Genomic DNA, 23,691 nt, shown 5'->3' with positions numbered 1-23,691 from the left:
TTGTGCCCCTCCAGCCTTCTTGCTGGCTGGGCATGAGAAGCTGAAAAATCCTTGACTTTAGTCTAAACATTATTTAGCAACAACTGAAAACATCAGCTTAATCAACATTCTTCTCATACCTAACTTAAAAACATAGCACTATACTAGCTACTAGGAAGACAATTAACTCTATCCCAGCTGAAACCAGGACAGACTTGTTTTTTGAAAAACCCAGTGAGCTATTGGTAATTGCTGTACTTAAGTTTCCAAGTTTTTATTTCTGAAAATATAGAAAAATTGTGAAGTGCAACAATTTTATAGTATTGAATGAAAGTTCTGTATGTTTTCTAGATACAATTTTTCACCATTTTAATGCCTTTGTGTGACCTAAAGGAGAGTTTTGCATGGATGATATTGTCCCTTTTGAGGAATAATTTCTTCATGTATGGTTGGGTAAAGGAATATACTCATGTGCCATATTGATTTTTGCAAACTATTTTACCAGTCAACAGCAGCTGGGATGATTTGATATGCCATCTGGAAAAGAAGATTTATGTTTATCAGTTTCTATGATTTGGCACAAAAGATTAGGGATTTAATTGAATACTGTGATTCTAAGCAGTATTTCTATTTAGCATATTATTTCTCATAGACTGTTTATATTCAAGTTATGTAAAGACATTCTTTAATACCGAGGAACCATGGAATGAATATACTGCATACAAGTCTTCCTGTTGCCTCATGTGGTTAGTTGCCATATTGTGGTCCATGAGATCACAGTACTCTGAGGAGAAATAACATCAGATATGCCAGCCTCCGACTAAAATACTGCAACCAACCTTGTTTGCAAACAGGCAGCGAGTTATTCTTCAGGGTAGCAGGAAAAATCAAAAAAGTTTGTTAGCTTTAAAAAAAAATCAAGCTTTTTTTGGTTGTGTGTTTGTAGCTTAAATACCTTTTTGTAGCTTAAATACCATGTACTTAAAAACAAACAAACAAACAAAAACCACCCCCAAAAAAACAAAAACAGTGAATCATCAGAGAATTCACTGAAGGCCAAAACTGTTCTGTAGTTTTGTTTGAGAAAATAATGTCATGGATTCTTTTAAAATGTTAATTCATAGTTAATATTTCAATATGAAACACGGTTAAGAATATATTTTTTTCTTAAGTAAATGAGTCAAATGCGGTTTTGTAATTATAAAAGTAGTATTTTACATTTTGGGGACTTTTTAACACTCATATCTTTATGAATTTGTTACATTTATCAGACATGTTGTCAGTAGTCAGATAAGCAAATAAGGTGACCTACATATAGCATTTCTTTGAGATTTTAAAGTAAATCTGATCAGTCCTTTTAATGAAATACAGAATTGTGGAATCATTGACTCCCTTAATACACTTATGATTAGCCATGCTTAATTTTGTGCTGAAATATGTCTTCTTTAGGATTTAAGACTGTGTTACAGTAATACATATCATTTATATACAGAAGTGATTTCCATTTCCAGTAGATTTTCTAAGTACTACCTAATTAATCCCCAAATTACCTTGAGTATGGAAATTCACCTAAACAAGTCTACTGAGTTGTTTAAAAGGCATAGGAAGGAAAATCTTTCTTATGATGAACAGAGTCCTATTTTGCATTTCTTGGGCTCTAATAAAACGAACTGATGCAGATTATTCTAATCAAGTGCTTGCTCATGGCCCAAATTAAGTTCTGTTGTAGTCATGACTGTTGGAATTATAACTAATCCTCTCTGATACCAGCCAATTATAATTTTGTAATGCCACTCCAAGCAGAGTTGTAGCATGACTGAATGTAATGCCCAACATTGGTTGTTTAAGGATGGCTATGTAAAAATATAAGCCATTCATCATTAGCCCCAGAATCCCTCAAGCCTACAATCCTCTAAATTAGGTATTGAAGCTTTGGGTTGAACAACAGTGGAAGAGTTGACTACTTGCCTTTTCTGTATTCTCGCATAGATAAGTCTTCCTACTGGTAGGTTTGTGAAAGTGCCTTTATTTTGGCATACAAAGGAAAAGAGAGTTGCCATTTTTTCACTTCTGTCTACAAGGTTGCCAAGTTAGTAACTAAAAGCTCAGATTTTTCTTACATTTGGAGCTAATTATTACTCCTTGCAGACTTACTGCAGTAGAATTTCTGTTGTTGCTGTATCTTTCTATGCTTGAGAATGGGTTACACTTTCTGATAATCACTCTCCTGTATTTTGGGGAATTATTTGTTGTAAAAGGGACAATATATCTCCATGTTGATATTCCATTAGTACGTTATCCCTAGGCAGACCAGGCACTCAAGTTTAAGACCAAACCCTCTCAATTCCTACCCTTGTTGTGACTAGTCCTTTTTAATATGGCAACAGTGTCGAAAATGGAGCTTGCACAAGAAGTCAAATACTGAATGATCTGATTTCAAGGACCTGAATATACCAAAGCCCTTAGAATTATTGCAGTTGTCTTTGGAATAGTGGCTTGCCAAATGTGCTGGGAAATCCATTAACAGAGTCCATTAGACACTTTGTAGCACAAACCCTCAAAAACCTTGGCGGTTGTTAAGCATCTTGCATTCTTATCTTCTTTTTAACAAATAAACCTTCTACAACACAGTCACGAAATTTGTATTAAAAAAACATGGGAAAACAAATTAAAAATGAACTTGGTGTTGTGTGTAGGCCAAGTTTCCCCTTCTCATGTTTACCTAATTTTGTTTAATTTCTGTCTTTCATGTCATTATTTTTTTAAACTTTTATCCCTGGTAATTAACTACAGTAAAGAAAAGTAAATGTAGGTCTTGGAAATGATGCTTGTGCGATCATGTCACATTTTAAGATAGTTACCACAAGTAACATAAGGATTTTTCCTCTGCTTGTTTAATCAAGCTTTTGTTCTGAAATTGTCATAGTTCTGTAAATAGACAGGTTAAGATTTTTAATCTGTTTTGTTTATATTTCTCACCATATAAAATATCTTCTTATGTAAGCTTTAAAGAATATGAGGTTACAGGCAGGTGTATTTATTTGATGGTATTTATTTACTTAGATTATTTTATGCAATTATTAGTCTTCTAAAAGACAGCTTGCATGAATCAGAGGCTTCCTTTTATGGAAATTAACTTCAGGATGCAAAGTCCTTTCCAGCACTTCCTACAGTGAGAGTTTTGTCTATCAGTTTTCAGTTTTAGGTGGTTGGGTTTTTTCAGCTTTCCAGAATGTAAGAACAGACAGGTTTGCAAAGTACAGGATATGTGGGGGCCATGAGATTGTCTTTCAAAAATATTTGTGTCAATAATAGGCCTCTGAACTGAAAGGTTACCCTCTAATAAACAAAGGAAAATTTAAAATATTTCATTACAAAAGAAGTTAGTCTAGAATCACGGTATCTTTTTTTAGACATAGTTTATCCCTAGTGAGGAGGGAAAACTCTTGAAATATGGCCAGTTCTCAGCTCTTTAAAACACCAGCTTAGTTTATTAAGTTTCCAAGATGACAATACTGGCTCAGAAAGACCTGACACATGAATAAAAGGGTAAATTCAAAAGTTGTTGCAAGGGGTTGTATTTCACCTCCAACTTCTATACTTGTCTATGTGTATGTTGCATTAGAATTCAGGTGGGCCTTGAAGATAATACATTATCGTTTTTTGTCATGAAGAGCTGAGAGCTAGAAAAGGAGCGATTCCTTGTCATTTTTACAGTATAGGAGTACTCATATACAATGGTGATGATACTATAAAAATCTTTCTATGGAATTCTCATAAAAGCAAGGTACAATCAAGTCTCAATGTTACAAAGATCTGGCTATCAAAAATATTTTATTATTGATTAAAGCATCTTGATAGCGAACAGTGTTTTGTGGAAAACAAATCACTTAAAACTCATGTGCCAGTAAAACTGAGATATCTAGATAAACTGAGTATAGTATTCAAACTGTAAATTGTTGATCATTACTTGTATACCAAAAGCAGCTGAAAATGAAACCAAAATTGTTACACCACTTTACAAAAAACACGTTACCCTATTCTTGTATTTAATTCAAATGTCTTTTATGTTATATCTTTGAAACACCTGACTAAAATTCAGTTCACATTGTAAACAGGACAGTGGTTAGTGAAACCATGAAGCTTCTTCATACCCTAATGCACATCAAAATGTGTTGACCTTTTGTAAAGAATAACTCGTGAGAAGAATTTTCCACAGGAAATACTTTTTGACTTGATATGTAAAATTTCACAGCACGAGCTCTGTTTAAAGTTTTGGTAGCACCTTCTGACTATGAGTGGAAACAATTCAGGAAATTCAACTCAATATTCTGCTTTATTTCACTTAGAACCTACTTAATTGTAAATTGCAAGTTGACTCTGACCTAAGCAGGAGTTTAATTGCTTTCATTTTGGTTAATATTTACTTGTACAAAACCCCGCTTGATTCCATAGCACCTAAATGGACATGTTTCACTTAAAGGGAGGCTCACCTGAAAATAGCCTGATCATGAAAATATGCAATATCTTTGGATGAAGTGGATAAGTTGGATTCTGTTGAAAAATACATTTTTCAAAAATCTTTAAAATAGTTTTATTTATGTAGTATGTATACTAGCTAATAACTGAGTTATAACACAACCAGTCAAATAGTACGTTTTACTGAGTTAATATATCTTCTCCAGGGATCAGGAAAGAATTTTTATTGCGTCCTCTGCTCTGTTTTATCATTCAACAATTGATTAATTGTATTTTGCCCTTAAAGTAGTAGAAATTAAGTAATGGTGGAGACAGGATGATGAATTAGATGAATCATCATCTCATGCTATGAAGCATAGAAATTCTTATGTACTATTGCTGAAATTAATGCTGGTATTTAATATAGTTCATATGTTTGAAGTAGTATGGTAACTTGTTTTGGCCATCCCGACTCAGCAATTTTGAATTAAAGAAGGTGTTTGATGTACTGGCTTGTATTTAGTTACTTAAGCAAGTTAATGGTGCTTGAGCAGGGGAAAGAATCCAGAGAGGATATTCTTTTGGATTGATGAAGGGTTTTGATGCAGTGCTTTTAAGTACATTATAGAATATAATGCAGCATCCTGTACATCATGATCCATGTTTCATACTGATGTTTCATGTGAGTTGGTTTAACATTATAAAACAATGTTACACATCTGAGAAGTCTGGTTTTTGCACGGATTGGAATTGATTTTTATACTGCTTTTCAGAAGAGATGAGAGGGGATAATAAACTCTGTTCTGTTTTTCCTCTTTTTTTTTTTTTCTGACTAGTTTTTTCCTCCTATAAAAAGAGGGAGTTGAGAGAGATTTGGCAATTTGTTACTGTTAGGGAATTTGGGAGGAATTTGGGGGTAACAGTCTATATTTTGGCTATATAATTCAAGAAGGATTCTCATAAATTCTAGCTTTTGGCCATACAATAAATCCTGTTCTGGGCAAGCAGCTGTGGTATCTATTGCCAGTAGAATGAAGACAGTATGCACTAGGGCTGGGCAAATAGGTTTGTATTAAAAATGAGCTGGAATGTCTGTGTTATGGTTTTGGCAACACCATAATCATTGCACTTCTGCCTTTCCAAGGATGAAGACAAATTTTAGAAAGCATCTAGTACTCTATAAATAACACAACCTGTAGAAATACAGGATTAAAATTTTCTGATCATTTGTATTTTCTGATCTTTAAACTTTTCTTCTCAGATTGGGTACAGTATAGTTTTTCAGTCTCTAGTCTGTATGCAGTGATGCAGTTCTCTAGTGCTCACACTGTACATGTAGTGTGCTGTCAGTTACATTCCAGGACTGCTTAATTCTCTGACCATTGCTAAAGCATATAATAGAGTAATTAAGATGTGTATTCCCTTAAGGACACCCCAAAGTGATTACGGATAAAGTTCTTATTATGAAGTTTGGATCTACTTTCAACTCAGGGTCTTCCAAAATTATTCTTATGTATGAAACTTAAAGCTAAGGTTAGCTCTTTATCTGAGCTCAAGCGGTTTGGACTGATTTACTTAGTTAAGTTTTATTTTGTTTTGGTAAAATTCCAGCTTATAAAATTAAGATGGGTTCACTTTTAATCTTTCTGCAAACTAATTTAAAAATGTTTTGTACTGTCATTGAAATGTGTGAAAGTTCTGATAATCGTCTGAGGAAACAATGGTTTCTTTTATTTTTTTTTTTTTTTTTTTTTAATAACCCATCATATATAAAACTAAAATGGATATGAAGACTCTTAGGAGAACTTGTTCTTAAAGGGTTGCATTCCCTTTGTTCTGTCAGAAGTCACCAGACATTTTTGGTTAGTGAAGGAAAAGTAGGATCATTTCTCTGATAGCTTTTGTGGGTTAGGAGAGAGATGAGAAAGGAGGGAAGAAGCAGGATTTCTTATATGGTTTGGAACATTTCTGATAGTTTAAGCTGCATAAGAAGACTTGCTTTGCTGTCATTGTCATCCTACAAGTCCTGTTATTTGGGGTGTTCATTTGGAGCAGCCACACTGTATATAGTTACTGTTAAATGTGAGCATGCATATTACTCCTTAGCTTTCCTGTTAACAATGTGAATTTGTTCTTTAAAAACCTCCCCAAAGTTGTTCATATATATATGTCCAGAAACAATGAACAGAAAACAAGACAGGTTGCTGATGGAGTATAATGTACATTGGGAATATGAATTATTTCCAAGTAGCAAAATAGCAAGTAGAAGACAGAACTTCTCCCACATGAAAGCTAGCATTTGAACTACCTTATCATACAACTAAACCATATAATTTACAGGCACCAGAACATGTTCTGCCCTCCTCCACCCTCCGAGGATCTACAAGATTCTAGAACATTCTGCAATTCTGCTATTATTTTGTTACTCCTTGCACCATAAAGGCTGCTTTGCTGACAAGAATCCAGATACAGAATTAGAACTATAATCAATGAATCTTTGAAATTTTACAACTTAAAAAATTTGGCTTCATCTGTAATGGTTCAAGAGCCATTGCCCTATTCTCTGGGAAAGGAGAATCAGGACTGAGGCAGAGTTGCAGACTTCTAATTTTCCTTTTTGGTTAAATTGCACTGGTTTTCATCCTAATGAGAGGAGCTTATAATGATTCCTTTCACTTGTTTTTGAAAGGAAGAAAATACAGCTGTACATCAGACTGTAATCCATCTGATACCTGATAGATTTTGGAGAGGGACCTAAAGGTTTGCTGTTCCATATCTGACTCTGATAGTTTCTTGTCACTTCTTTGAGTCATCTTAAGTTCCTGTACTGAAACTGGGAACACTGAGCTAGATTAATGGTTAAAATAGGTGGTGTTTTATTCTTGTCCCAGTTTTTTTTTTTACCAAATAAAACCCTCTGGATACCTTAAGTCAGTGTAATTTTCAGAAGTAATTCTGTTTTTAGAGGAATTAAATATAGATGTGTTAATTGGGCACCCTTTTCTTCCCCTAATAACTTTCTCAGTGCTACTTCCTACTAATCTTTTTTTCTGATCTGCAAGCCAAAACAGCTATAGATTAAAGTCTGAGGCTTAAAACATGACCAGATTTTATCTTTGATTATCTAAGAAGATTATGCCAAGTTAAAAATTAATTATAACTGAACCAAACTTAGGAAAACAATGTTAGCATAGACATTAATTCTTGGCTTTCTCAGTTAATGGGTTTTTTTTGCCCAGTTTAGTAATGGTAAAAGTGTAATGTAAGATACAGGGAAGAAAGAATTGTTAAAAGGCCATGTATATATGTTTGTCTGATTACTTGGGGCTGTGGTGATATTTTTCGTTTTCTTCTCAGGAGTCAGAGGAAGGATAGTATTATTCTTACTATACCTAAATATACATTGATTATTTTTTACATAAGCCTTGTAAATTCTGTCTTTGATTAGTGGAAAGGCATCAGTTCACATGATGATGTACTTAGAATCATAACTATGGTTATACAGCCACTAGAGTGGCTGCAGTTCATTCTTATATTCATGCATGGCTTTGTATTTGAATTTTAAGCAAACCGCTTTAAGTAGTTGTTTATCTAAGGTACCACAGTCCTTTAAACTGTTCCCTGATACAGCGACTTACATAAGGTGTTGGGAGGCAGATTTTTTGAAAGCCAAGGAAATTACAAATGGGGAAAGAAGATCTAGTAACTGCCTGAAAAAGATGACTGTTTATTTGCCTCTAGCAAAGACCTAAAAGGCAACCACACTTTTGGTTAAAGGCAGATGTAGTTAGGGCTGTGAAATGTGTTGTGCTGAGGAAGGAGGGGGAAAAAAAAAACAAGCCAAGAAGCAGTGAGGACTAGTTGGTAAATGTAAAGAAATCCTGAAAATCTAAACCCACCACTTCCTTTATAACAAGTGTGGACCGAGGCAAGAAATGTGACAGGAGTGTAGAAACAGATCTACATCAAGACTGAGGCCTCTTGCCATCACAGTCCTGAAACTGGCTGTTGGTACAGGATGACCCTTGCCACCCTGTGTCAAGGAAGTTCATTGCACAATATATAGAAAGAAAAATGGATTACCAGGAGCACCCATATTGAAATCCTACCCTTTGACTTCATGCAACAGATGCCATAGGCTACAACCTGCTGTAACCTTACTTGAAATGATTCAGCGAGCTATTAAAAGGAGACTGCTTCAAGAATGCTAGCTTGATATTAGGTCAGTGGCCACAGATTTATGGAACATAAGCCTACCAGGATAATTGTGTAATTAATTAAGGAAGAAAGTGGTGTTTCAGCAGTGATAAGGAGTTGCCCAGAATAGCAATTAGTCAAAAGACTTTGTGTCGTCGTACTGAAGGAAGCATGTAACTATAAGAGTTAGAGATGCCTATCATCAAGTAGCTAGATGTATGTTTTAGTTTAGTAAATTAGGTTATTATTAAATCAGTTTTTTTAATTAGTAATTGAAGTTGTTCATTATCTTGAAATTTGCAAAAGTTTTGGATGGATATCATACATCTCTGCTGTATGTACCCCATCAAGAAACCTTAAAAGGTGGTTGTGATCAGACAAAGAAGAAAATGACCTCATTTTTTAATTCCATGTCTTCTTTTTTCTTTTTTTTGTCTTTTTTACAATCTTGGAAAGACATTGTTTTATGACATCTTTATGTTCATATTTAGGTTTTATAGTCAGCCGAAGCCAGGCAGATGTAGGATATATGCAATGAACATAGTAGTGTCCTAGGCAACAACTGCATGTTGGATTAGAATTAAAGGAAATTGTCAAGTTTGGCTTTTATTTTAGTTTTAAAATTGTCTTATTTCTGATAATTTATTAAATATGGGACATGATTTCAATGATAAATGAAGAATAATGAAAGACTTAATGGGCAAGATACATTTGTCTAGTCATGCCAGTTCTCTATGACACTTCTCTGTTCATACTTCAGAAGAGTATACTTTCTGTTTTATAGAAGTGCCTTATCTGACAGTACTGGCAATTATGATCAGTCCTGACTATAAAAATTTTCTCATGAGTATAAAAACATTCTACACTTTAAAATAAATTTGAGCTCAGCATTGTGTTTTGATTGTAAGCATATCTTAGAACCATAAAGTTCTGAGAATCTTCAGATTTCTCTTGAAAAGGGAAATCCTATTTTCATAAGGAGTTATAGCTCTTTCAGGATATTATGTGACACACCTCATCTTCTTCTTTTAAATGACTTGAAAAGATTTGTGCTTTGGCATAAATAATTTATTCTGTGTTTTAAAGGCCTGTTTGACTGGCTGATCTGCTGAATCTCTCCATAGAAAATAAAGATTTTTGTCTGGAGATTTTTATTCTGGCACAACATGGAAGCTATCTCTGAAGTACTGTGCCACATAGGGGGATTTTTCTCTGTGTCTCCTTACTTGGCCAACTAATGGAATAGTCAAATACAGGATCAATTCTGTGGTACTATTTAAACTATATTAGTAGTTTGTATGATAGAAAAGGAAGGCTTTTGTTTCTGAGTGTGGAATTTTATATATTTTCTAAAGAAAATAATAATAATAAAATAAATGAAAAAAATTTAATGACCTTTACATGCCATCCAGTGAATAATAATTATTTCCTTGTAAACTGAAAGTTCTTTATACCATTTAATAGGAATTTAGCAGTCGCCAGTTTAGTTTGCATAGCAAAGTGCATAAAGTGACTCAACCCTTGGCGTTGGCAAGAAGCTATCTGAGAAACAGCATTGCAACTTAGTGATCATTCTGTTACTATTTTCCCTAAGATGAGAATTCGATTTTTTTTTTATTTATTTTGTCCCAGTTATATGAAACAATTCTTGCCACAATAGTTTAGGCAAAAAAAAACCCATACCCCAAAGTACAGACTTAATTTTTGCTAGTGATATGTGGCAACTCTAGTTTATGCACAGTGGGATTTAGCATATAAAGCTTCACATACAGAAGTTATGTTTTGAGAGTTAAGTTTTTGTGATTGCCTGAATTTATATTAATAAGAACTAAATTTAGTTAGAAATTGGCTTTTATAAAAGTGAACTTATAGCTAGCTAAATCCCCTGCAAACAGTAGTAAATGTATTCTTACACTTTGATTAAAGTTTATGTTAAACACCACTTTTTACCTTTTAAATCTCTGAACCTGTGCTGAAAACTACTGCAATACTATAGCATTGCTGAAGAACACTGATTTTGGCATAAGAGGCTAATTAGTGGAAAATTTGGAAAGGTAGTTCAAAAATTGTCAAAAGACTTTTTTTAATACATTTTTTGGTTTTTTTTTAAGTATTCAAACTTGTGTTTAATGTGTGTGTTATGTTCCATGAAGAAAATATAACTCTAAAATAAAGATTCTTTGAAAGATGGGGGTTTTTTCTTTATCTGCATTTGGGCCAAAGGTCTGTTTTCTATAAAACTTATGTCTGTTTTAACTTACTCAGTAATTTCAACTACTTCAGTATATTGATTACTAGTTAAAAATAGTTTGCTACATTGTGTATAAATAGCCCAATGAATATCTGGAAAGTGACATAAATATTTTATAATATTAGGGAAAAAGACTTGCATAGCATGAGTTAAGTAAATCCTGCGTTAAAATACCATCATTGTTTAAGGAGTGTAATTCCTCTATGGTAATTTGGTTTTTCACATATCTTAAATTTTTTTTTTTATTTCTCTTTTTGCATTCGGATACTGGAAATTTTGCAGAGTTCAGTCAAGTGCACGTGAATACATACTTGTGCATGTGCTCACACACAGAAAGTTCCTAATTTTACCATCTTTTTGTTACTGTCTTGGTACTTTGACTTTCCACACTTTGACTTCCACTGCTTCACATTTGAGTGTGAACTTCCTGGGGGGGCGTTCTTTAATGTTTTAAATTACTCAAAATTTCCATCTGCTTTTACTTGACTTGTGGTTGTGAAGATCATGCTTGGCCCATGGGATCTTACACTGTGCCGAGAGGATGTGGAGTTTTGTCAGCCAGGGAAATATGTCTGGGTTTTTTGTTTTGGGGTTTTTTTTTTTTCTTCTCTTCAGCAGCTTTCATATGCTTCTCTTCTTGTGTGGTCCCACTAAACTGAGTATATTTGACAGAAATACTCTCCCTCTCTATCTTCTGTGTGCTGCTGTCTTTTAAGCAGGCTGCATAAGAAATCTGAGATCCAAAAAATTTTACTCCTGACTGAAAACAAGGTAGTGTTACATAGAAAGGTACTTTAATAGTTGCACATTCCAAATTTATAACAGCATTCCACATTCTGGTTATACAAAAGTATTAGTAGATCTGCAACATACCAGTTATCTTTATTGAATATTCTGTGCTTTCTTTTTGCAGGCACTGCTACAATCTACAGTTCAACAGCAAGAAGCAGCTATTGAAAAACAGTATATACTAGCAATTGAAAAACATTCTCACAAATGTGAAGAACTTCTTAATACTCAGGTATGGATGTGCACATACAAAAATCTTTGTGATTTTCTTTTAGTTTCAACTCTTTTCAGTTTGAAAAAATACTGACATATATGATCACCGAATAAAATAATAAATCTTTCACGTTGTGTCCTCAGCATAACAGTAAACACAAGTATTTAAAAATGCAAAATAAATAATGACTCTTCATCTGTTGGGACCAAAGGTGTTTTATAACATTTAAATCTGCTGAGAACAGATTCAAGAAGAGTATAGCACTGAGAAGAAGTCTCAGAGCAACTTAATACTTACTCCTTTAACAGCTGCCATTTTTTGTAGTCTTGGAGAAAACATGCAATTATTTTTAATTTATGTAGTTAAATGCAGGATTTGATTGTATGGGATTTGCACAAATTTTTGGTCCAAATTTTTTTATACTACTTAGACAGTAGACACAAACATCTGTTGTCCAAACATATTTTTATTTTGTAGAAATCTTACATAAAAAATACAAAAACTAGCTATGAGGAGTTACATAATATTCAGAAATATATATACATAAATAGGCCTATATTGGTTCATTTAACATGACATGAGTAAAAGCACACTGCATAGCAACTATCTGGAATCACATCAATTACTGATGAATATCTGAACAGCGTAAACCTGGTTTGTTATTGAAAATATCTTGGTTTGACTTAAGTACATCTCTTGAATCAAAATAATAATGAACATTAGTATAGAAGTTAAAAAAAAAAAAAGCTAATTTGCTAATAGCATCCTGAAGTTGTTGACATTGTAATTAACAGTATCAACACTTACCTTTTAAGTACCATTAGCAACAATTCTACTAAAAATACAGAAGATAATTGTTTATTTAATTTTCTTGGGGTATATTAGACCTAAATACATCAAAAGTCTACTTCAAGTATTCCACCACTTCCAACAGTGTTTTATGACCATTTCACTGTTCTGACAATATCAATTAACGCTTACTGCAAACGTATTAAATATATAAGCATCTGTATAAACAGTATGAAGGAAAGATGTAATAGTTTGGAGAAATCGATTCCATCATGAATGAGGAGTTTATTGCACAGAACTACAGTTATTTAATGCTTACCATAAAGCTCTGCCTAAAAAGCAAATGAAAAAGTAAAAATTAATTTTAAGAAAATGTTTTGTGTATCTGAAATGAACATATTGTTTGCTAACTTTATATCATTTTCTGGATGTTGAAAAGGGGTGAATCTCATGAAATCTGGAAGCATTATAGGAAGGTTTCTTGTGGGTGTACTTAGAGATTGAGCAAATATATTGCTCCTGAGATCTGTTACATTTGCATCACAAACCAGAAGGTGGGGACAGAACCATGAAAACATGTTCAAGAGGTTCAGGTTTACCTGGGGAGAACCCAACAACGTAAGGGACCTATTCTTGGTTGTAGGACAGGAGAGTACTTATAACACAGTGCCCAGTTCACATCATGTCTACATTTAATGCAATTTAACGCCCCCTTTGGATCCCAGAACAGGTTTACATTTGGTTTACAAACTTCCAAGTCATTTCTCATTCAACTCGACCAAGGTTTATCACCTTTAATTGTAATATAAAACTGGGATATTGAAGACAAGTAGAGTGCTTATGGTAGAACTACCAGGTTCAATAAAATAGGATTTATACTGGCAAATTTTGTTCACTTATAAATCTTTGTTAGAAGAGATCTGATAAGCGTGTAGTGTGTTTTTATTCTTTCTGAATACATCTATTCTTAAATATATGCTTTGGTGTTCGTTTTAACATCTGTTTTTGTTCAAATGATTTTGTTGTGTGCTAACAGTTAAGATTGTTGAAATGATTACTAATGATTATACACCAAGTTGATTAATATTCTATGTTATGGGATTGTACATGCATATCCACCTTTACATGGAGAGTTATGAGTATCTCTATCTTTGTAAAGAAATTTTTTTGGCATAGCAGTAATCACACAATGCAAGTATGTTCTGTACACAAACATAGCTTCTTTTTTTTTTTCCTTCTAATATTCTTGCCTTACAAGCAGTATTTTGCCTTCAAACTTTTAAGCCCACGTAAAACTTTGTCAACCCACATAATTTTTTGTCCTCATTTGCCATTCCTTCTAAATTTTCTGCTGTTTTATTTCCAGTTGCACAAAATCAAGATTATCTCATGTAATAACTCCTTTCTCATGCTTTCTCCTAATCCCATTTTCCCCCTAAATTCCCATACGCCTCCCTCCCAAAAGTGTCTCTTGGAGAAGGAGGAAACGCTGTTTTTCTCTGCTTGTCCTTAACCTATTGTTAGAATTTATTCAAGTTTCTGATTTTAAAGTTGTATCTTATCAGGGTGTTGTGCCTGTGATGGAGATGCATGTTAAAAGTCTGTTCAGAGAGGTACCATACTGCTGATAAGGTCAGTGTACAAGGCTGTATCTTCTAGGATAGGGGAAGATGTGAAAAGCCTAGTTCTATGGTTCTACCTCAGTTTCCTTCTGGACAAATTTCTGCAGTTCATCTTTGATTGTTACAAGCGAGGTTTTGCAGCATACTGTCTAGCTATAGGTAACATCACCATCATCTACAGGAGGGAACCATCAGCACAAGTTGTCTTTAGTTCTGTATCTTGTTTCAGCTCTGTCAGCTATCTTTTCACTGTACTATTTTACTAGATTTAACTCCATAGGTCTGTGGTTTAGGACATTGCTAAAATTGCAGAAACTTCTCCAAAGTAAAATTCTGAGCCATTTTTCTATTCTGGCCCTTCTGACAGATTCCTTCCCCACTGATCCTAAAGTAAGAAAGCTCTGGTCTATTTTCTAGTTTAGTTTCATCTGCTTGAAGTTCAGTATACTCTCTGACATACTATACTGAACTGCCTCTCAGGGAGGTGTCCCTCTGTATTAATTGTTGTCGCTGTTCATTGCTTTTGAAACAAATGCTTGAGAGATGAGCTGGCAGTGTCAGTTACTATTCAGTTACTGCCTGCAGATGCCAGATATTTCTACATCTACCCTTTTCTTAGTCCGTTAATGTCGCTTGTCTTGAATATCTGATCTCAAATGTCCCTTAGGTCTGAAGCTTATGGGTCCCCTTCCCCCTTTCCTGGAATGTGTTGAAAGGACCGGTTCCCTCAAAGAAATTGATGATCACTGTAATGGGTGCTTCCTGGGGAACAATCTCTAGGGCTGCTGGTTTTGTTTAAGGAAATACACTCTCATATCAACATTTCAAAAAGAAAACCAGGAATTTTCATGGTATATTCAGGGGCACCAGGGTCATGGTGTCCTTCATCAATGAACAGGACAATAAGAACTCTTCTCTATGCCAGAAATCATATCATATCAGTCATATCATATATTGAGTATTTAGGAGAGCAATGCATGTCAGTTGTACATTTCTAGCATTTGAGGATATCAGAGAAAATGTCATTGGAAAACACATATCATTTTATTACAAGTTGGAAAATCACAGATTTCATCCTAATCTTTTTCTGAGACACAAACATATTTGATGTTGCCTCCTGAAAATGAACACCAACTTTGATCTTGTGGTTTAACTCATGTTCTGTATGAAAATGCATACTGAAAAACATGATCAACAAACTTTTGAATAGAAATTTTTAATACTCAGAAAATGAAGGCACATATAACAGCAAGTTAATAAAAGTGCTTCAGTATACTCAGGTATTGGTCAGTGCTAGAAGTGAGATGCCACATGGGGTAGAACAATGCCTATCATGTAATGTATGAATATTAAAAACAAAACCAAAATCTCAAACAAAACCCCAAAGCAAATGAGACATCTGGCAGTAAAATTTCTCTCTGTGAGAGATTATTGACAAATTTAGATCATAGTTCTACCTTCTTTAGTAAGTGCTAGCACTCTTTTATGACAAATGAGGCATGTAAAAGGTCTACAGGCTATGCACACTTTGATTTTTAGTGGGGAACAGCAGCAATTGCCTGGGCTGGATGCTGGATGCAGTTAGCAGAGGCAGGTATCACTGGCAATATTCTGCTGTTCCATACTTCAGTATGTGGAATAAAGCGTCTTTCAGCTTTCCTTGTTTTCCAGTGTTTGAATAGAAGTAGTCTGTTCCAACATCCAGGTAGGTTTTTCTTCTGAACATAGAGAAGACATAGAGACTGAGTAACTTTAAAAAGCACAGACCATAAAAGGCACCATAAAAAGATGGAGTAAGTAAGCATCTATTATTTAAAACTATTTGCTATGTAGGACTAGGATATTCTAAGGAATTTTCTCATTAAGGTTGCTAGACCATGTGCATGATAATGTAAAAGGAATGACCTGTTTTCACTGGAAGCCTTAGAAATTATGATGTATCAGAAATCTCTCTCGCTGTTCAAACAAAGTAGGTGGTGTTAAAAATGTAGACTATATTGAGGTAGATTTTTATATTCTTTTCAAAACAGCCAATGATATGTATATTAAGGTAAAACAAAATCTTAAATACCTGCAGCAAATCACTTCTCATTTATGAGAAATCATTTTCCCTCTATTTATTTATCTTGCACTTCCCTTACCTTGATCGTCTCCTTCCTTACTGTCTTCTAAACAGTGTGAAACAGGCATTCTCGGATGGGGAGGGATTAAAGTATATGTGAAGTGAGGCTCAGATCACACATTTCCAACTCTAAATTACACCTTGACAATATTCCTCTTTATGTCTTCCTGAGGAAACAATATCAATCAAAGAGATACAACTGGACATTCTGTGTAGTGTTTTCATGCTTGGATGTAGCTGAGGGAGATATATTTTACTGTGGTCTTTAATTATGTTAGTCTGCATGTTTTCCATTTTGATTCATATAAAAGAAGAATAAAGACAGACAAGGAATAGAAGTCTTTAATTCTGTAGTTCAGTTGCATGCATATTCCTTTCCTGGGCTGGACTACTTTTTTTCTGTCCAGTAAACCCTTACGGATGTGCCTTAAGGGTGTGCAGCCTGCAGTTTTCCTTTGTATAGAGTATATTATGCTGAAATTTTTTCCATAGTCTGAGAAGCCAACGGAGCTGCTAGTGGAATTGCTGAGACAGAACAGTACTGGAAGTGTCACACAAAAAGGAAAGAACTCGGTTAAATGCTTCCTTTGCGCTTGTGCATGTTGATATTTTTCATGATGATTTGATGTGAAGCTATGAAAAAAATCTCGCATTTGTAGATGCAACAACGTTTAAGATAAGTAGACTTAGCCTCATGTCCTTAATTCTTTTTCTACTCTACTATATCATGATGTCGCCTGTCATTTGTATGATAAATAATAGTTCGAAATCTGTTGGATGGTGCGTGAAATCTTGTGCCCTTTTTTGAGACACACTCAGAGAAGTACTGGTTTAGCTTCAATTCAAAAACAATTTGCTGAAAGGTCAGTCAGAATAGAAGTTCCATTTGCTAGAACTCAGGGGTTTTTTTAAGTGTATGATGCTTCCAAGAACAGCTTGTGTACAAGCAGAAGACTGGTGTGACAATACTAATGAGCTGCTGGAATGTGATCGATACCTTCTCCAGTATTTGGTTGATGCATTTTGATGTGTTTTGTATAGCCTTCTGTGAAGAGAACCAGTAAGTGCCCCAGCATTCCTAAAATGTCGAATGTAAAAAGTACTTGTCTTGTATAGCGAGTGATTGTTTGTATGCCAGAGAAAATTGTTATTTCATTCAGCAACTTAGTTCCAAAGTCAGGAAGTATCATTTTCTATTATTTCAAATTTTGTTTTTATATCTACTCAAAATGTACAGCATGTTATTTTACAAATTTTTATTATTTATTTTATTCCCCTCTTGTAAACAAAGGAGGTTCAATGTTTTTCCCATCTAATGGTAGTACTTGTGAAATCTATTTAATGCCTGATCTTGAAGGGAGCATATGCAAACTAGATTCTTAGAGAATTTTGGATATTTGCATTTTTAGGAGACATTAGCCAATTTTTGCAGTGAGAGTAGTAGGTACTTGAATAATCTTGAAGACTTACAGACTGAAAAACTGAAGACTGGTTCATTAATTCCAACTATGATAGCTTTGGAAGTTCTTGAGAGTATTTATCATGTCCCCTTCTTTGGGCATTTCCTCTCAGTTCTCAGAAATCTTGCACTTTGCAAGATGTGGGAATAATTGTTTATTCATTGCCTCCAAAATGAAGCACTTCCTAGCAGTCATTCCTGTTACATTTTCATCTCATTCACTTTGCGCCTAACCTCTCATCCTTAAACACAGTTCATCTAGATGCGTCTTTTCAGGCCTGCTGCTCTTCTGCCAAGAGCAAAGTTAGACTTCCTCAGAACGTTATTCTCTGGTAGTTTCTGATTATGCAAAGGGGGAAAGAAAGTATTTATTAGAATCCTGTTGTCAGTTTGAGTCATTCCTAAATTCATAATACCCCCTTGATTTCTGTGTATATAGAGAGAATTAGAGTGAAAAGATCAAGAATCAGCTTTTCCTGTGCTGGGAAGGATTTGTTTGTTTGTTTGTTTGTTTTCCTTAAATCCTGAAAAAGTCTGATTTATCCTCACTCTGTGTTTTGGTTTTTGTATGTGTTGACTTTGTATCCAGTATTGCTTAGTATTTACCTCCCAAAGTAAAAGTTACATTGCTAAGATTCAAAAAGGCATATCTGTTTTTTGAAAAAAATATAAATCCTTACCAGAGTCTTCTAGCTTCATTTAAATCTGCCCACTATTGCAAGCTAGTTAGAGGATGGTTTTGCAGTCCTTTTGCACTGCTAATTAAGCCAGAATACTTTCAGAGTCTCAACCAAAAATCTTATTTGGAAATTGCCTTTGCTTCCTTGGATTTGTCAAGTTCCACCTGAAAGTAGCTCTTTAGTGTGAGTTTGGTTTTTTTTTTTCTTTCTGCCTTATTCTTATACAACAAGTTTCCTTAAAATCTTCATTGCTCATTATGAATTTATATCATCAACTCTTGTCAACTGAACAACTAAATAATATAGTATGATTTTTCTCCTCAATTATTTTTCTGTCTGCTATTGTTCAAAAATTATTTTTTTCCTCCCTTTTCTTATCTTCCATTACTGAACATTTTGCTGTTTATATTGCTCATATTTTAGGAGTTCATTTCCTTTTATTTTTCCTGATAGGTGGAGCAATTCTGTGAGAACTCATACAGGCTGTGAAATGAATTAGATCACAAAAACAGAAGGGCTAATTAATACTTTTTTTTTCCCTTCATATTTTTACTGAAGTTCCCTATCTCTGTATCCTTAGGACCTCAAAGCTGGTGGATTTTTTAATAGTCTGTATTACTTTGTATGTTTTCTGAGAAAAGTATTTTCATTATTAGATGACTTTGTATAGATTCTTACTTTATTTATAAGAACAATGAAGCACATATGCAGCAAAATGTTTTAAGCTTAACCTCAGCTTCTGATGTGCCTCAAATTATACAGTTTACATACTGTTTGTATATTGCTGAGTGGAACCCTGACTACGAGTATAACCTTAGTTATTTTATTACCACTATTATAATTTTTCTTTATATTTTCATTGTTTTAACTTTTCTGGTTTAATAATGTTTTGCTGATTCCTGAGCTTTCTCTTAGAAAAGTTTTGCTGCTTTGTTAGCCACTTGGACCTCAAACTGGCAAAAAGATACAGTTCAACCATGCAGTAATAAGTTATAATTTGAGGAAGTGGAAATATGTAACAGATGTTGGAATTCTTCAGACAGATTTTCCACCTTGCGCTGCCAAACACTCAGATGCCACAGATAGTGAGGACAGTGTAGGAAACCAGTTATGATTACCAGATCTTGTCATTTGACTTAGACATAGTTTAGCAGTGGTGAAGAAAAGGTGCAGTATAAAAGAATATGCTGTTAAATATAGCTACCCTTTCTACAGGAGCAGAAAACTATGATTACTGTTTTAATAAGGTTGCCTTTTTCCTCAGGGTAATATTTTGAATAGGATGTAGAAATGGGCATATTTTGATAACATTACAAAATCATGACGCTATAACTGTGTATTTTTCTTATGTCATCTCCTTCTCACATAGAGATAAAGTTTCCCATGACCTGTGTTATTTCTTCCTACTGTTAGATTCCTGCATGAGAGATAGAAATAAGAGTTGAATTTTGTGGGTTAAGAAGACTTCTTGTTAAAATAGGTGAACAAATTTGAATTGGTGAATTCTTAAAAAGCCCAATCCAGTGGATTATCAGTCCTGTTGATGAATGAAGTACTGAAACACATGCTGAATGTTTCTGAAGGTATTTTTTTCCCCGATCTTGAGGGACAGGGATTGGTTTACGTCCATATGTAATGAAAGTACAAAAAAAATGTACTGGAGATGAGAGATAGTTTTATGATGCCTGTGTTTTAGTCTGGAGAAAAGGAGGCTGAGGGGACACCTTATCGCTCTCTACAACTACCTGAAAGGAGGTTGTAGTGAGGTGGGTGCTGGTCTCTTCTGTCAGGTGGCTGGAGGTAGGATGAGAGGAAATGGCCTCAAGTTGCAGCAGGGGAGGTTTAGGTTGGGTATTAGGAAAAATTTCTTTACTTGAAAGGGTTGTCAGGTATTTGGAACAGGCTGCCCAGGGAAGTGGTTGAGTCACCATCCCTCGAGGTATTCAAAAAGCGAGTAGACAAGGCATTTCAGGACATGGTTTAGTGGGCATGGTTGATGGTTGGACTCGATGACCTTGAAGGTCTTTTCCAACCTAAATGATTCTATGATTCTATGAAATGATAATTATTTATTAATAGCTTTAATACAGTGTTTTAGCTGTAAAATATCTCATATTCTGCATTATATCATTGACTCAATGAATTACTATAATATATACTATATAATCCTTCAAAAGATGCTTACCTGAAAGAAAAATGTCATGATTCCTCAGAAATAAATTTAATACATAAAAATAACAAAAAAGACTGACTAGTTGCTATTGTGATTAAATCTGTTTACAATGTCTTCTGTGACTCACATTCCAGGAAAAAAAGAAAGATTTTTTGATTTCTTTTTTACAGGAATCAAGAAAAACCACAGGACCTCTGTATTTATATTTGAATCTACATCAAACGTTTTTCATTTGGAACAATTGCCTAGAGAACTTCTTGCAGGGAGGAAAACATTATAACCTTTTTTTGAATATTTTTGAATGCCTTTTGTTTTAAGTTGATTTTCAGAAGACTCTTCTTGACCCTCTCTTGCTACTTTCCAGAGAGTAGGGTAGAAATATTAGGATTTCTCTCCACTTTGGAATACCACTTTTCTAAAAAGATTGGTTTTTTCTTTTGTTGGAAAACACTTTCTTGTGTCTATTTGGGCCATCATGTCCCACTACAATTTGTTCTTCAGAATTTTTACACAGCAGAATTTTGCACTCTTAACCCTATATTCCCTGTCTGAGGAATAAAAGGAAGCAAATTACAGCTTTGTCAGAAAGATGGCTAGGTAAGGGTGCTAGGCTATGGAAGTTAGTTCAGGCAAAGTGATGCATTAAAGAGCTATACTATTTGTTGTACCTAAGCTAAAGGTTTTGAGATCTGGCTGAGTATCTCTGCATAGTGTTCTACTGTCTACTGTGCTTTATACGTAACATGCACAATGTGAATGTACACCCTAGCAAACTTACACTGGCTGAAAACTTTCCTGTTGCACTGAAGTGGAGTATTCACTGAGATTTATTTTGGCCTCACACTAATTCATGCACCATATTTCCAGTTCAGGAGTTTTAGGGTTTTTTTTCCAAGATTATCTGTAGCTATGACTTTTCATCAATTTCCGTTTTTGCACTTTAGTCCAGAGAGTCAGTAAGGTATATTTGTTTAATAACAGCTGGAAGATTGGATTCAAAGCCCCATCATGTTTAGAATTTTCTTACCTGTTTTCTGGTTCTTGGATTGTTGATTAATAAAGGAAATCCTCACTTCAACTTCCATTTAAAAACTCTGTGGACACTGTCTTACAGTCTACACAGGTTAGGTGCTTTTTTCCAAACATAAGGCTCCATAAGTAGGTCTCATCATAACTTTCACAGTAAAACTGGAATAGACTTAATTATTTATTGTAAGACTGTTAGGTCTGATTAACTCATTAGCCTGCTTACAGGAGGCTGATCACTCTTTCTTGAAAGCTTTTATTAGGTTTTCTTGTTGAAGCACAGGCAATATCCTCCTGACAGGTACAATTACCAGGAGACCTCCAACTTTGACGTCCAGATAAGCCTAAGAGAAAGTGGCCTCTACAATGCTTGGGAAAGCAAATTCGGTGTATAGATAGCTCAGAGTGGTGCCTTAAGTTTCAACGCTCTTCCTTTTTTCCTTTAATACTGTCTAACAGAGAGAGGAACATGTTCATAATTCTTACCTCTGGAAACTGGGAATGCTGAATGAGATTCATTCAACTTGCATCCTTTCTACAGCTTTTATTCCTGTTGAGAAGGGGAGGGTTTTATGAGTTAAGTTTGCTTAGTGTTGGCATTTATCTCAGTGTTTATGATCTTTAATTCAGCAATGATCTGTATTGGTAAGAGACCTTTACTATAGTTGAACAAAAATCTACAGGCCAAGTAAATGAACCTAAAACATCCTGCTATTTCCTGTTAGCTAAAAATACAAGAGCAACTGAAAGCTCTCAAATGTGTAAGTGTTGAAGTGAAACTGTCACCTTTTATATGTTGTTAACCTTCAACTCCCTTTAATAACTTCATCTGAAAGACCAACTGAGGAAGCACTGACTTTAAATGAAGTTCATTGTGGCCATTTAGTACCAGAGTCCAAAGTCATTCTGCATGCGTCCAGAAAATTAATGTACCTAATGCTTCTATATAATAACTTCTACTTAGAAGGTGTATGGATTATTTTTAATCTGAAGTACAAAGCTACCTGCCCTAATTTAAATACTAGTTCCAGAGGGGTTACAATAGCTTGCTGTGCAGAGACATTTAAACTAACAACTTGGAATTCTATTCATACATTCGTTAATCATTTCTTTTGCATTACTGCTTTTTTTTTTAAAGTCTGTCAGAAAGCTGTCATTATACAGAAATAGCTAAAATTTCCTTGATTGCTGTCAGAAGAGGGAATGCACAAAAACCTTTACTATACATAACTTCCCACATTTTCTACTCAACTGTTATGCATAACCTAGATACCCGAGTATGCCTTTGAAAGATCTGTGCTTCTGTAAAAAGGAATTCAGATGGCAAGGTGGTGCATTCTTTTCTATAAAATGGATTAATAATACCACTGAGCTCGCATTACATCATTTGAATAAGCACAGCTTTCAAGGAGATTCTGTGGCTCCATTTGAAGGCTAATACTACTATGGAGCACAGTACCTTGGGAAAATTTCTTCATAAGTAATTAAAGTTCTTGCTAAGTAATTAAATTGCTTATTATTTACATGCAGAATGGAAGCTTTCATCCTTTTTATTGTGTCTATGCTAACTATGCAATATGGGCTTTCTGGACTCAAGACTCATTTCAGGGAGAAGCATTTCATGTAATACTTTATTCTGCTTTGTCTACTTCCAGTTACTTACTTCTTTTCAGATAATTTACGTAATTTAATTGCTTAAGGTACATTTCGCTCTGAAAAAGAAACCTATTTGGCCAAATATAAATTCTGAAGCCAAATAAACAGTTCTTCTAGGACTAGTACAAGATAATTTGCTTTACTGGGTTGTATGGACAGCTGTTGCAACATTTGTGAAGATATATGAACTTTTAGAACTTTTAGAAGTTCATATATGAACTTTTAGAAGTTCAGATATGAAGGTAACCATTTATGGAAGGATTATTCCACATGAAT

The 23,691-nt window shown here is 34.4% G+C and overlaps 1 protein-coding gene across 8 annotated transcripts in view; it reads left to right on the top strand.

The window, feature by feature from the left end:
* Positions 1-23,691, top strand: part of CCDC91 (coiled-coil domain containing 91) — a 159,649-nt gene that overhangs the window by 76,146 nt on the left and 59,812 nt on the right. For all 8 annotated transcript variants that reach the window (XM_069806818.1, XM_069806822.1, XM_069806819.1 and 5 more), the window contains one exon: positions 11,799-11,906. In XM_069806818.1, coding sequence (XP_069662919.1) covers positions 11,799-11,906 — 108 coding nt within the window. The remainder of the gene's footprint in view (positions 1-11,798; positions 11,907-23,691) is intronic.

This window comes from Haliaeetus albicilla, chromosome 19 (assembly GCF_947461875.1).
Source record: "Haliaeetus albicilla chromosome 19, bHalAlb1.1, whole genome shotgun sequence".
NCBI classification, from domain to species: Eukaryota; Metazoa; Chordata; class Aves; order Accipitriformes; family Accipitridae; genus Haliaeetus; species Haliaeetus albicilla.
Note: the sequence above shows the minus strand (reverse complement) of the source record. Positions and strands in the feature narration are given on the sequence as shown.